This window comes from Rhinatrema bivittatum, chromosome 1 (genome assembly GCF_901001135.1).
Source record: "Rhinatrema bivittatum chromosome 1, aRhiBiv1.1, whole genome shotgun sequence".
Taxonomy (NCBI): domain Eukaryota; kingdom Metazoa; phylum Chordata; class Amphibia; order Gymnophiona; family Rhinatrematidae; genus Rhinatrema; species Rhinatrema bivittatum.
Window position 1 is genome coordinate 275,174,476 of NC_042615.1, and position 16,014 is coordinate 275,190,489.

Consider the following 16,014-nt stretch of genomic DNA (forward strand, 5'->3'; position numbering starts at 1 on the left):
TATTGGGATCAGGGGGGTCTTGCCTTGGGGTCCAAGAATGATTCCTGAGATCTGCTGCGGATTTAGGAAGAAGTCTCTAGGATGAGGGGAGTTAATTCCCACACTTCTCATTCAGTCTAAGTGGTTGGGGTTTTTTTTTTCAGAGATATTGGAGAAAGAGGATTGTCCTTCATGGGAATCAGAGGGCAGGTCCCAAGAGTTGCCCTCTGAAGAAAACATCAACTATAGACTCATCTTTTCCTGCCTCGTGGATTTAAGAGAGGTGCATTCTCAGAAACAGGTACAGGGGGGAAGTGCCTAAGGAGGCAGTGCACCCTTGATATTGTTTGAGACTGTGATAACTTTTTGGAGTTTATTTTTCTGTACCGATGGGTCACTAGGCCTTAGTGTCCCTGCTGTGGATTTTTGTTTCCTGCAAACACATTTTACAGTAAAGGACTTTATCTGAACAACAGCTACAATGCAATGTGTTTTCTTTTACTGGACTGTGTGTGGCACTGGAAAAAACCCTTAAGGACTTGAAAGATTGACACTTTTCCACCCGGTAGGAAGAACCCAGGAGCATGGAGGCAACCCTGAGCCATGAGCTCCCATTTGAGCCCCTGCATGCCAGGGGAAGTTGGGGCAGGGGCTACAGGTGCACTAAAGATAGACAGGCTAATTTTAAAACAAGCAAGCGAAAGCAGATGTACGCGCGCATTGGCACACAAGCAGAGATACGCTGGAATATTAAATCCTGTGTGCACTTGTGTGCGTATGATTTAAAATATGCCTTCTGCACGTAAGTATGCTCCTAATTTTCGGAGGCTCCTCGAGCAAACCTACTTCGCGTATCTTCCATGGCATTTTGCTGGCTTTAATGCGTGTATGTAAGCGAATTTTAAAACATGCTTGCGTGAGGGACATTCCCAGTTTTTCCAACTGGTCCACCAGTTTGCCCAGTGAACATCGAGGTCTTCTAGACCCCTCTGGTTCTTTAGCCTGCGTGCCCCCAGTTGACCTGGACCCCTCACCCTTTCCTGTAAGCCCTAAAATGTGAGATCTACAGACTTGCTCTCCATCAGGAGCAGCAGCAAAGATACACCGGTGACAAGTGCGCTGCGGCCGCCGATTTTAAAATGACGGAGTTACGTTCGTAAATGTCGGCCCTGCCCTAGAACACCCATGCCTCCCCCCCCCCCCCCTATTTTTTGGTTCATGCATGGGTATATACGCTCGTACATCGCAGCATTTAAAATCTATGGTGCTCGCGTGTGTATGTGGGCATTTTTGCGCAAGCAACGCTTTTAAAATTAACCACAGCGTGTACCCCTGTGCTACCGTTAATGCAAATCCACTTCCCCACCCCCACAGCACACAAAATACTTTCAGGAGCTGTGCTGCATGCAGATGCATGCCAGGCTTATTAATATTAAAGGAAGTACCTTTCAAACTGTGTGCAGAGGCGTAACGTCTGCAGGTGCTTTTTACCTGCAGGCTTTATACCCATTTTTAAAGGGAAAAAAATATCCTTCAAAACCTGGGAGCCAGAAAGAGCCATGTGCACATACCTGCACTTGATATTTGTGTGGGTGTGTTTTCCATCACAATTATGTGCGTATGTGCTAACCTGCTCAGGCTCCACTCCCTTAAATGCTCGTACTCTCTGTGGGCGTGAAAGTACGAGCGTAGCAGTTCTAGGGGAGGCAATTTTCAAAGTTCCACATGTAAAATGGCTTTGAAAATTGCCCTCCTACTGCTACACAATTCGTTTTAAGCCACACAATTTGCGGTAACCCTGGAAAACGAACCGCACCTCAAGAAACACAGGTAACTTTTGTCGGCAGCATTGGCTTACTCTCTATACGGGACAAAGGAGAGCAGCTAATCAGCCAGCATCAGTGGCATCTTTTGGAGTGAGTGGGGCAGAAGGAACTGGGTATTTTACCTGTCTCCAACAGCTTTTTGCACCGGATGGGGGTAGACAGAGCTGGGGTTGACTGGGGGGGGGGGGGTAGTCCTGAAGGGGTGGGAAGGAGAACACGGGGCTTGTAGCCCCTGCTCAGCTCTTGGATGGGGTGGAATTTGTCGAGGGGATCACCGGGGCCCAGAGGCCCTGGCTCAGCTCTTGGAGAGCGGGGACCTGGAGAAGGAGGCGGCCCCTGTTCAGATCTTGGAAAGGAACCAGTTGGGGGGGGGGGAGGGGATTGGGTCACTGGTAGGAAAGGGGCTTGTGTTGGCATTGCTGTGGCCGGTGGCACAGATGAGTTACTGCTGCTGGTAACATACACATGCTAAGAGCCAGCGTAAAACTAATTTTAAAGTAGTGCTTACATGAAGGTCAGGTTTTTCAAAGCCATTCAACCAGAGAAATAGTAAATTACCTGGGTAGATTGACTACCAGAAAAACATCCTTTCTGAGAGCAAATGAAGGTATATCTAAGGTTCCAAAGCCTTTTGAACAGGCCTATGACATCATTTTGTGTTTAGACTATGGAGACAGATTTGTGCACTTTCAGCTTAATGTGTTGTATGTCTATGTAAGCGTACAATTATGACTGTAGTTTTGTGATTGGCATCGCACATCTGTTTGGATTTTGTGGCATATAAGTACTCTAAATAAACAGGTAGACACAAAAGAAACACAGAGCACGTATTTAGCCGGTTAGAAGGGAGGGGTTCCCTGGGGGTTCGTGCTTCGGCTAAGGGCTGGAACATAACGCGCAGGGATTGCAGTTTCAAGTCTTACGTGCGTTATTTTCCAGAGACATTTTCCTTTCACAAAAAGCAGGTGCCAATGTTCCCCCACCCCACGCCCCCCCCCCTCCCCACACTGTGCCTTCCCTTTGAAAATCAGGGATTAGGTTCGCAGGCATGAGGCACCCCCGGACTTTGACACGTGGGCAGGAATTTGAAAATAGCAACTAGACGCTCTATGGTAAATAACACAATAAACCCCTTGCTCTTTCGCACTTTAGTAAACAGATCCCCAAAGTAACACATTTTGTTGAAGCTGCTCATAAAATATAGTGAGTTTCAGCTGCAGGAAGCTGGGAGTAGTCCTGGGAGGAAGTCACATGGAGGGCCAGGCAGCACGAGATACCAGCACGAGACTCCATGGCAGCACTATGTGTATCACTTGATACAGCGTAGCCCAGCTTGATACACTATAGTGTATCAAGCTGGGCTACGCTGGATCAGACCGCTCATTTCAGATTGCACAGAATTCTGGCATTCGCTAATATTAAAACTCTCAGAGCTGGTCATGGATTACTTGCAACTCTGAGGAGATTATTGGCATTTTTTGCCCTTTTATAGTTAAAGAAAAATGGGTTTCTGTCTGTGTATGTGTGTGTGTGACAAAGAGAGAAGGACAAATACAGAATAAAAGTACAAAAAGGGAATACAAGAAAACAAATTTGACAAAAACAGACCTAGTCCAAAGTCAAAGGAGCACAATTTAGGCAACAAAAGCATGCTCTGGTGTGAGTATCCAGTCTTCAGTCTTTTGCACATAGAAACATAGAAACATAGAAATGACGGCAGAAGAAGACCGAATGGCCCATCCAGTCTGCCCAGCAAGCTACGCACTTTATCCTTTTTTTTTTTTAAATCTTTTTCTATCACCCACCTGTTACTATTGACTTCCAGTACCCTCCAGCCCTAATTCCCCTCCACCCCACCACCAATGTAGAGAGCAGTGCCGGATCTGCATCCAAGTGAACATCCAGCTCAATTAGGGGTAGCAACCACTGTAACAAGCAGGCCACACCCCTGCCCCATACTCTACCCACCCCTGGTTTTTTGTTTTTTTTTGGAGATGGCAGCCCTCCAACCTTCCGCTCCGTGAAGGTGGAACACCAACCACTGGCATCCCGCTCTGTGAATGCCTCTGTGGCTACTGCCGCTCCGTGCAGTGTTTTGCTGCCTTTTTATTCACGTCCTCTAGACTTGATGGACCCACAGTGTTTATCCCACACCCCTTTGAAGTCCTTCACAGTTTTAGACTTCACCACTTCCTCCGGAAGGGCATTCCAGGCATCCACCACCCTTTCCGTGAAGAAATACTTCCTGACATTGGTTCTTAGTCTTCCTCCCTGGAGCCTCAGCTTGTGACCTCTGGTTCTGCTGATTTTTTTCTGATGGAAAAGGTTTGTCGTAGTCTTTGGATCATTAAAGTTTTTCAAGTATCTGAAAGTCTGAATCATATCATCCCTGCTCCTCCTTTCCTCCAGGGAGTACATATTTAGATTCTTCAATCTCTCCTCGTATGTCATCCGATGAAGACCCTCCACCTTTCTGGTCACCCTTCTCTGTACCGCTTCCATCTTGTCTTTGTCTCTTTGTAGATACGGTCTCCAGAACTGAACACAGTACACCAGGTGAGGCCTCACCAAGGACCTGTACAAGGGGATAATCACTTCCCTTTTCTTACTCGATATTCCTCTCTCTATGCAGCCCAGCATTCTTCTGGCTTTTGTTATCACCTTGTTGCATTGTTTCGCAGACTTCATATCACTAGACACTATCACCCCAAGGTCTCTCTCCTGCTCCGTGCACATCAGCCTTTCCCCCCCCCCCCCCCCAATCGAATACAGTTCATTCGGATTTCCACTCCCCATATGCATGACTTTGCACTTCTTGGCATTAAATCTCAGCTGCCATATCTTCGACCACTCTTCCAGTTTCCTTACATCCTGTCTCATTCTCTCCACTCCTTCCGGCGTGTCCACTCTGTTGCAGATCTTAGTGTCATCCGCAAAAAGACAAACCTTACCTTCTACCCCGTCCGCAATGTCGCTCACAAAGATATTGAACAAGACCGGTCCCAACACTGATCCTTGCGGTACACACTTAAAACCGCTCTCTCTTCAGAGAGAGTTCCATTTACCATCACACATTGTCTTCTGTCCGTCAACCAGTTTGCAATCCAGGTCACCACCTCGGCACTCACTCCTAAGCTTCTCGTTTTATTCACCAGTCTCCTGTGCGGAACCGTATCAAAAGCTTTGCTGAAATCCAAGTAGATGACATTGAGCGCTCTTCCTTGATCCAATTCCTTGGTTACCCAGTCAAAAAAGTCAATCAGATTTGTCTGACAGGATCTTCCCCTGGTGAATCCATGCTGCCTCTGGTCCATCAATTCTTCCGACTGTAGATAGTTCACTATTCTCTCTTTCAACAGTGACTCCATTACTTTTCCCACCACCGAAGTGAGGCTAACCAGTCTGTAGTTACCAGCCTCCTCTCTGTTCCCACTCTTGTGAAGCGGGACCACCACCGCTCTTCTCCAATCACTCGGCACCACTCCCGTTTCTAGGGATCTATTGAACAGGTCACACAGCGGACCCGTGAGCACATCTCTGAGCTCCCTCAGTATCCTTGGATGAATCCCATCAGGTCCCATGGCTTTGTCCACTTTCAGATTCTTTAGCTCTTCCCATTCACTTTCTACTGTAAAAGGATTTTCATCTATACCACTTCCCTCCAGTTTCTTGTTGTTTAGAGATGGTCCTTCTCCAGGGTCTTCTTTAATGAACACAGAGCTGAAGTATTCGTTTAATATTTCTGCCATTTCTTCGTCTCTCTCCACACATTGATCATTTCCACCTTTCAATTTCACTATACCACTTTGGACTTTTCTCTTTTCGCTGATGTATCTGAAAAATGTTTTGTCACCATTTTTTATCTCCTTGGCAATCCTCTCTTCTGCTTGACTTTTGCCGACTTGATTAATTTCATCATCTCCCTCTGTTGAATCAAATATTCTTTTTTGTGTTCCTCCTTTTGGGATCTTTTATATTTCTTGAATGCTGTTCTTTTAGTTTTAATTTTGTCAGCCACCTCCTTTGAGAACCAGATAGGTTTCACTTTTCTTTTGCTTTTCTTTACATTTCTAACATATAGAGTAGTTGCCTTGGTGATTGCTCCTTTTAGATTGGTCCACTGCTGATCCACATCTCTCTTGTTCTCCCATCCTTTTAGTTCTTCCTCAAGGTACTTCCCCATTTCCTCAAAGTCCGTGATTTTGAACTGTAAAATTCGGGTCTTTGTGCTTCTTTTCCATATTCTTTTAGTGATATTAAACCATACCGTTTGATGATCACTGGTGCTGAGGTGGGTGCCCACCTGGACATCAGAGACATTATCTCCATTAGTGAGCACTAAGTCGAGTATAGTTCCTTCTCTCGTGGGTTCCATTACCATTTGTTTCAACAAAGTTACTTGCATGGCATCCACTTTCGCTCTACTATTTTTAGATTCTGCAGATGGGATTTTCCAGTCTACATCTGGCATATTAAAGTCACCAACGATCACCACTTCTCCCTTCTTACCTATCTTATGGATGTCTTCAACCAAATCTCTGTCCAGCTCTTCCTTTTGGTTTGGAGGCCTGTAAACCACTTCAATATAAATGGACGCTCCGTCATCTTTTTTTAGGTCGACCCATAGTGCTTCTTCCCTGCCCCAACTTCCTTGCAGCTCAGATGCTTGGGTATTGTTTCTGACATAAAGAGCCACACCTCCCCCTTTTCTATCCACTCTGTCCTTCCTTAACAAGTTATAGCCTGGTATTGCTGTATCTCAATCATGAGATTCTGTGAACCATGTCTCTGTGATAGCAACAATGTCCAATTTTGCCTCCATCATTAGGGCCTGCAGATCTGGGATTTTATTTCCCAAACTATGAGCATTTGTGGTCATAGCTTTCCAGGTTCTCTCTTTAAGGTTATTGCTTTTCCTGGACTCCTTATGAGACTTTAGTTGAGATTTGTTATTCACTTCACTCTTTCCTTTTGCAGTTGTGCCACTGATGACAGAGTTATCCATCTCAATTAGCTTTTTCTTTTGGTTATGGATCTTGAAATTCTGCATGCATTGGATTTTTTCTCTCTTTTCTGGTAACACTTCAATGTTTTTCTCAAGAACTTCTTCAGTTTTTAATATAGAGAAGACGTTTTGTTCATTTTGCATTTGGTACAGTGTGTGTCTCCTCATCACATGGGGCATGCTTATCAGATTTGGTTCAATGCAAACATTTTTGCAGATTTATCAAGAGAAAGAAATCTCCCAGTATTTTCAAAGGAGTAATCACTGAGGCAAAACTGGCATAATGTTTTTGCACTACTGAACAACTTTGCAGAAAGGTTTGATACAGCTCCCTCACAAACTGTTCTGGAAAAGGTTAATTGTGCTTCACACCGATAAGAGTGGAAGCCTTCTTTGTGAACAAAGCAGACAGAAATTGTACTGGATTCAGATACAGTACTGATGATGTCTTACTGTAAATAATTGATTATTGTGCATAGCACATTTGTGTTTCTCATCAATTAAGGACGGCAGTGCAGAGAAATGCATGGCTCTTTCAGGTGCTCTATGGGTAATGGAGCCAGATGGGTCCTCTCAGAGGGGGAAGGGAGGTTAGTGTGGCCTATAGTATCCACTAAAGTACTCGATATAGGAATGACACAAATCATAGGAAGCAGTATCAGATTGCTATTGCCAAAATGCTACAAAATCTGCTAACAGAAAAAGCCAGCTGTTAGCACTTTATGCAATTCACCACATGGGATATTACGACAGGCAACAATGTGAATCACAACCGTCCTGCATCGCTACAGAAATTTTTTGCCTCATGATATGAGGTATCTGAGCTGAAGGTGATTGGGTGGAATGAGGCAAAGGCTGACTGATGCGATGGAAGGATAACTAATTGTTATCTTGCTTTATAATGTTCATGGCATGACTTGTGCACACTGGATACATGCAAATGATATCAAATAAATAAAAAGCATAAAAATAAAAACAAATCCGGCTTCCTATCTGCTTTGTCATAATAAAGCTTTCAAGCAATACCGAGAGGTCTGGGGAAATGCTTTAGATCTCCAGTGGGCGGTCTTGCATAGATGTGGCTTACAGCGATTTGAGAAAGGTGGAATTCATTGCTAGGGTGCCTTTCATAATTCAAGAGGTCTCACTAGAGCAGGGGGTGACAAACTCTGGTTTTCACGTACCGCAAGCAGGTCTGGTTTTCAGGATCCCCAAAATGAATATTCAGGAGACATAGCAGCATGCATTTGATTGAAGAACCAGGCTCATTTGCATGGCTTGGCTTATCCTACAAACCCGGGTCTATGTTACAGGACTCAAGGACTAGAGTTCACTAGCGATGCTACTAAACTGGGTTGCCTAATGTCTTCATGTTGAATAGGTCAGTGGCTCCCAAACCAGTCCTGGGGGACCTCATCAGTTTGGATTTTGAGGATATGCACCATGAATATGAATGAGACAGATTTGCAGGCACTGCCTTTGAGGTCCACTGGAATAAGACATAAGCATTGGTCTCATTTTTAATCGTCCATCCTATTCTGCTATTATAGGCCAACATATTTCTTTAAATAACAAAAGCAAGACTACACATCTCAAACGCCACTATATTCCCAAAAATCATTGGGAAGGATAAAATAAAATAAAACTAGTACCTTGGATGGTGCTACTAATAAAAATTGCAGTTTGAAAAAATGAAGGAACTCCATTGTAAACGAGGGCGGTATCTATGGAGCACAATGAAGCTTTTACACAATTTATGAATGTTTACTTCCATTGTTGATGGGTAGTCAGTAGTTAGGTCTAATTTAGAAAATCTATTTCTCAAAGGCACACAAGAAGCAAAATCTTTTAAAAGAGGGTGCTTCATTATTCCTAACTCCTATTCCTAGACATGCTGGCTTCATGATGATACTGTATGGTCAGAAAAAACAGAATCCGTACGATTCTCTGTAAAGGGAGTTGTATCCCGGTATGGAATGTCAGAGGCTGCTCTACCAAAACTGCAAAAACTGGTGCAGAGTGGCTCTCTTGAAAGAACCCTGTGGTAATGAGGTAAGTACAGGGACCGTACTGCAAAGAATAAACATCGGAGAGAAACAAACATCAAAAAATTTGTCCTACAACAGGGTTTCCCAAACCTGCCCTGGGGACCCCCTAGTCAGTCATGTTTTAAGGATATCCTGATAAAAACGCATAAGATACATTTGCTGACAGTGGACAACCAGTATATGCAGATTTCTTGTGTATTCATCATGGACATCCAGGTAACCCAACTGACTGTGGAGTCACTGGGACAAGTACGGGATGCCTAAACGACAGCGTACATGTTAACTGACCTCAACTCATTTCTGAAACTGTACAATTTAAGCCACCCCTGCTTTTCTGTTTTATTTCAAAGCATTCTTCCTCTTAACAGGCATACTTTTAAAACAGATAAACCTGGACCATTGAAAACAGCATGCAGTAAGATGGGAGTTAAAATGCTAGAGCTGGCTCAGAATCATGCAGGCAGTTTTTAGAGAGTTGGCGACAGATAGGAAGACCTGCTAGAAACATTCCAACAAGTACAGAGTCTTCAGATCGCCTACATGCATTGCTGAAAAATAAAAATAGCATCCATGAATTAGGTGGCTTTCCTCATTCTTTCATTTGCGGGTTTTTGCTGGATTCAAGAGTAGGAGACCAAAGGTAGATAAGTCAAGATCAAGACAACCAGGACTCACCTTGCAGACTGTTGCCGTTGGTGCTGGTACAGGTAGGGGGTGGGGAGGTCTGCGGCCTCACAACAGGGGCAAAAGCACTCTTCTGTTTGACAGCGGAGATCATATTTACTGGAGAGAAGGAGAAGACGCCTGCAGGGGTGGAAGAGTTGCCACCGGATGGGAGTGTGATGGAGGAAGCCCCAAGTGGAGGACTGGAGGGCATAACTTAATGGGGGAGAAAAAAAAAACAGAAGGAAACTGTAGGTACAGGCAAAAAAAAAAAATGCCTTCTGTGAGAAATAATAAGCTTGTACAAATCATTAAAGATGCTGGGGTCGGTGACAGCTTAGGCTGCCTGGGCCTGGCTTATTTCTTCAAAGAATAGCAGGAGCTGTTAATATATAAATTTGAAATGGGTTGTGGGGATGATTGGCAGGGGGAGGGGAACTGTTGGGGTTTTTTTTTTTGGCATTTACAAGATGTCTTGAAAAATGTCTATTATTCAATTCATGCTCAAGTTACCTAATAATGGCATTTATTTAACACCTAAGGGCCAGATGTAATAAAGTATTTTTTTCCCCTTTCTGTCTGAAGTTGTCTAACACATACAATTTCCCACAGACCAGGAAGTAAAGCTATCTGATGAATTAACTACTCTGCGACCAAATCCAAATCATTTCACAGAGGCAAAAACTACGCTGCAGCAGTCAGTAAAATCTAAAACAAAACTAAAGTATCAAGATTAAAACTATGTCATAAACTTTACAATGGAAAGTAAAATAGGCATTAGCCTTACTACAGAAGCTAAAATTAAACTAAAACTATTTCCTATAATCTACAAGCAAATCAAACTATTTCACAGAAGCAAAAAATAGTCATTTTACTGAAAAAAAATCTCACCCTAAATTTACCATTCTACAAGAAAAACCACAGGTCAACTGACTTGAATTGCTGAGTGCTCTGCAAAGCAAAACTAAACATTTTACAGCAACTCGAATGAAACTATCATCATAAAAAGAAGACAAACCATTCCATAGGAATCAGAGTGACTGACTGGGTTTGAAAGTGGTTGAGTGGGAGGCAACAAAGGGTATCAGTGAATGGAGTTTTCTCTGAGGAAGGGGATGTTACTACGGGTATGCCTCAGAAATGGGTCCTTGGACCAGTTCTTGTGAACATTTTTGTGAGTGACATCAATGAAGGATTGTTGGAAAAGGTTTTTCTTTTTGGTTATGATACCAAAAATTTGCAACAGAGCAGACAGCCATGAAGGCATGGAAAACATGTAGAGAGATCTAGCGAAGCTTTAGAAATGGTTTAGAGTTGGACAGCTAAGATGTAATGCTTAAAAGTGCGGAAATAGAAATGAGTTGTGAAGACTTGGGAACTTTTTATGTAACTAAGACTGACACTTTATTGCAAAATCTCGCTATCTCTTGGCTTACTTCTGGAAAATGTACTGCTGTCTGTTCCACTTCTGAATTCTGGGATACTTTTGAGTTGCCATCAATAATAGAAATTGAACAGCTATTGTATCAATTAAAGTCCTCTTACTGTCCTCTTAATCCATGCTCAGTGGGATTATTAATTTTGGGTAAAGATCATTTCTTGCAACCTATTACTAAGATAGTCCATAGATCACTAAATGAAGGAATTTCTCCTCAGGCTTATAAAAAAAAAAGCCATTGTGCATCCGGTTTTAAAATGTGGTGCTTGCCTGAACAAGTTACAGGCCTATTTCCAATCTGCCATCAATCACTAAAATTCTAGAAACGGTGGTGCTTCATCAATTAACAGAATTTCTGAATGAGCATAAAGTACTAAACTTACATCACAGAGGATTTCGAAAAGGGCACAGTGCAGAGACCTTATTGATCTCTGTCTCTGACTGCAGTTATAGCTGGGGTTTTTTTTTTAGATATTAGTGCCCCATTTGACACTGTTAATCAGCAACAATTGTTAGAGGGGTTGCAGGAAATTGGTATAAACAGTAAAGTCTTTCATGGTTTTCTTCTTACTTATCAAGGAAGTTTCAAGTTAGGAGCAACCAGTACTATTCCTCATGGTTTGATTCTACTTGCGGTGCGCCTCGGGGATCCATACTATATTATTTACATTAGTCCTTTGACAGAAATTCTGGAGAAATGCATCCCTATTCATAAAATTTATGCAGACGATATACAGATATTTTTCCAGCTCAAAAAGATGTCTTAACTATCTTACATTCAATTAAAGAATGTTTGCGACAAATAAAGTGCTGGATGTCTTCTAATTATTTATTTTTGAATTTGAAGAAAACCGAGTCTATGTAGATCTCCTTCCGAGACATGTACAGGGTTATCAATTGATGGCTTTTACATTCCATTTGTTGACTGTGCGGAACTTATGTTTTCACCTAGATGCTAAGTTAAGTTGTACTTCACATATACGGAGATTACTGCAAACAGGTTTTTATAAACTACGGCTTTTGAGGAAATTGTAATACATTTTATCAAGAGAAGATTTCAGAACTGTGATTCAAACCTATTTAATCTCTGTATTGAATTATGGGAATGCTCTGCTTACTGGTTTGCCAAAAAGCTTCTTAAATTCTCTTCAGCTTTTGCCGCTCATGTGTCCTGTGCAACGTTATGATCATATAACTCCCATATCGGCCCAACTACACTGGCTGCCTATAGAACAACGTATTAAGATTAAAATAGTGGTCCTAGTTTTTAAGACTGTTACAAGTAATCGTCCTTTGTATCTATCAGATATGATAGTTCGTTATCATCCAACTCAGACTTTATGTTCTCAGGATGATGTCTTATCATCTGTACTGTCACTGAAAGAAAACAGGCTCGTAAGAACAAGATCAAGTGCTTTCTCTGTTATTGGTCCCATAATCTGGAGCTCATTGACTCGTTTACGGAGATCTACCTTGCTTTAAAGGCTCATTTATTTATGGAAGTATTTGGTGACTTGATGCATTAGATTATGCTCTCTTAACGTAATTGTTGATCTGACTTAATCCATCTTTTATTGTTTTATATGTTGGTTTTAACATCTATATTTGTCAAATTTATTGTTTAATGTTTTACTATATACCGCTAAGACAAATTATTTCTTGATTAAGCAGTATAGAAATATTAAAAAAAAAAATCATAAAATAAAGTTATGCATTTAGGCTGCAAAAATCCAAGGGAGTGGAACAGTATTGGGGTGAAATTTTTCTAAGCATGAAAGAAGAGTGGGACCTAGGAGCGACTGTATCTGATGATCTTAAGGTGGCTAAACAGGTGAAGAAAACAACAGCAAAAGCTAGAAAGATGCTTGGCTGCATAGTGAGAGGAATTGTCAGCAGAAAAAGGAGGTGATATTGTTCCTGTATAGGTCCCTTATGAGACCTCACTTGGAATACTTTGTACAATTCTGGAGACCACACCTTCAAAAGGATATAAACAGGATGGAGTCAGTCCAGAGAGTCGCTACTAAACTGGTCAGTGGTCTTTGTTCTAAGGCATATAGGGATAAACTTAAAGATCTAAACATGTATGAACTAGAGTTAAGGCAAAATAGAATAGAGATTAAATATTTAAAAGGTTTCGATGCACAGAAGGTAAGCCTCTTTCAATGAAAAGGAGGCTCTAGAACAAGGGGTCATGGGATGAGGGTGAAAGGGTGTTGACTCAGAAGTAATCTTAGGAAATGTACCTTTACAGAGAGAGTAGTGGATGTATGAAACAGCTTCCCAGGGAAGGAGGAGGAGACAAAACTAGTATTTGAATTCGAGAATGTATGGAAAAAATACAGGGGATCTCTGAGGGAGTGATGGGAATTGTAAAGGTAAATGAGGGAGGTCATTTAATCAAAATGTGATGGGCCGTTATCCTATGCGTTAGGGCCTTATTGTGTGCGATAACACCCTAACGCACATGATAATGACCGCATCGCGGCGATATAATTTCAATGAGGGAAAGGGAAAGGGAAGGGGTTTGGGCAGGATTAAAAAAATTTGGGGGCCAGTTGCGCTGTGGGCTATAATATTTTACACATTATCGCCGGAAGCAGCGCCGGAAATAGCTACACCTTTTGCAGGGGCACTATGGGGGCGATAGTGCGCACCGTGGGCGAAAACGCACCACCATGATGCGGTGGGTGTACACTATCGCCCCCTCCCCTGCCTTTTTCTAGCTGTGGCTCTTCATTCTGCTATATTTACAGCAAAATAAAAAATCCTATGGTTAGTTAGGTGGAGGGGCAGACTGGTCGGGCCATACGGTCTTTTTCTGCCAACATGTTTCTTATGTTTCTATGTTACACTAACTATAAACTAGTAAACTGTGTTAGACAGCAATGCACACTGCCTTATACCATCATTGAGTTTTGGAAGGATACAAAGAGGACAAAGTGATATAACTGTAACCCAGTTGTAGCTGGTGACAGGAAGAGGCAGAACTTGTCCAAGGTCATGGAAACATAGGGAGGGTAATTTTGAAAACCATTTCCATGGGTAAAAGAGTGCTTCACTGAAGGGGATGGACTTTTTGAAAACTGCATGCTTATATTTGCGTACTTTTACCCACTGTATAAAGAGGCATTCTTGTGGGTGGGGACTGGAATTATGCGTGCACCTTTGCATGTAAAAAAGTATGCATGTAAGTTTTTCTCCGAAAAACTACCTGTGGAACGTAGAAGGTGTAAATGTGCGTGGGCAGCTTTCTGGGATAATTTTCGAAGAGAAAGTACATGAGAATTTTCTTCTTGAAAATGAGCATAAAGTCTTTGTGTAAAAAGTGGGGGGTGGGTGGGGAGGAGGCATTCTTGGGGGCAGAGTTTGGAATTACGCACATGCTTTTGAAGTTTAAAAAATATGTGCATGTGCCTGCTCAGAAAAACGAGCCACCCAAAACAGAAAATGCAAATGTCTGCTGGTAATTTTCCTTAGGCAATTTTTAAAATGAAACTAGGCACGTACTTTGACTTTGAAAATTAATGCAAAGTCCATGGGTAAAATGTAAAATGGGCCATTATGCACCGGTGGGATATTCTACGCTATTTTCAAGGATTATCCTACAGTTTCATGTAAAAGGGGACACAATTTAAAAGACTTTCCAGTGCCACCTAATCTCCCATCATTGACATCTGTTGCTCATCAAACAAAGGGCCATTTCAGTTCTGGTTCTTGCAGTGTCTGGTGATAACTGTTTAATCATTCATCCTACTTTTGAATTTTCGATAAGATTATTATTCCACATCTCAGGTCATATACGAAGTAGTCTGTCCACGTGATGAGATTTACATTGACCAGACTAAGCGCATGGTTAGGACATGCATAACAGAACATAAAATTTGCATTTGCAATAATAAAATTGATGCTCTGCTCAGAGAACACTGTTGAACAGGTTAAGGTTTTTGAAATGCAGTGGATTGTCCTTAAGTGCGGTCGTGATATTAGTTCACATTCAGTTAATTATTTATTTGATTTCTGCCTCTCGGACACTTCAAAGTGGATTGCATTCAAGTACTGGAGGTATTTACAACATAGTGAATAAAGGTTTATTTTCAAATGGCAAACTTTAAAGTCCACGGGTTTAAATCAAGATATTGATTGGCAGGTTTTTTACTAATTCACATTTAATGGACCTGATTTTGTTGACTGGCCAGACTGTGTAGCATTATTAAATTATGGTTATTAATGTTAAATATATAAGAGCAAGTGCTTAGTATCAGAGTAGAGCATTAAAAATATGGGCTGGGTTGCAGATCAAATAATATTATGAAACAACAGGCTGGGTTAGTTTCTACAGTATTAAACTGGAGAAGTGGTGGGTCAGATCAGTGTCCATAGCAACATATTTGGTATCATAATAGCGCGTGAAGTTATGTTAATTAGAGAGTGCATATAGATGTAATTCCAGGAAGTGTGAACCAGTTCCAGTTCTAATAATAGAGTATAAGTCGACAGCTTGGCGAGTTCATCTAGAAGGTAGATTGTCTATTCAACAATTTCTAAGATTTAATTCAAGTGGACATATTATATCATTTTGATACTGCTGTTCTTGTAGGGCGAAAGCAAATTATTCATCATACTTATGGACCCGTGAGTATTTAGATTAAGTTTCTTTCTAAATTTGACTAGTTTAATGAAAATATTTTTAAGTTGCTTCAGTCTAGTGCAGCAGCGAAATTCCCCTGATGAAGTTGATCACACGAAACAGAGGCATTTGTTGGGCTAGGATAATGTTCTAGAAGGAATAAGTGCAGATGAATAATGGCTGGGACAAAAGTTTATAAACAATAAGTGTTTATTCAACATTGGTTATCACAAAGGGTGAAGGTTTTGACATGAGATATAAAAATAACAAAGTCAGGTTTTCTTTTCTTTTTTATGCCAGTAATGATTAGGGATGGGAAGGGGGGAAATTTCATTTCATTTTTGGGGGGTTTTTCCCCCACAAATTTTGTTTCTTGAAATGTTTATTTTGTTTCTTTAGTTTAAAAAAATTATATAAACATTGAA

At 41.6% G+C, this 16,014-nt stretch overlaps 1 protein-coding gene across 5 annotated transcripts in view; it reads right to left on the reverse strand.

Annotated features, from left to right (window-relative positions):
• The window catches only part of EBF4 (EBF family member 4), a 449,896-nt gene that overhangs the window by 11,344 nt on the left and 422,538 nt on the right, over positions 1 to 16,014 (reverse strand). For all 5 annotated transcript variants that reach the window (XM_029594987.1, XM_029594972.1, XM_029594978.1 and 2 more), the window contains exon 16: positions 9,534 to 9,737. In XM_029594987.1, coding sequence (XP_029450847.1) covers positions 9,534 to 9,737 — 204 coding nt within the window. The remainder of the gene's footprint in view (positions 1 to 9,533; positions 9,738 to 16,014) is intronic.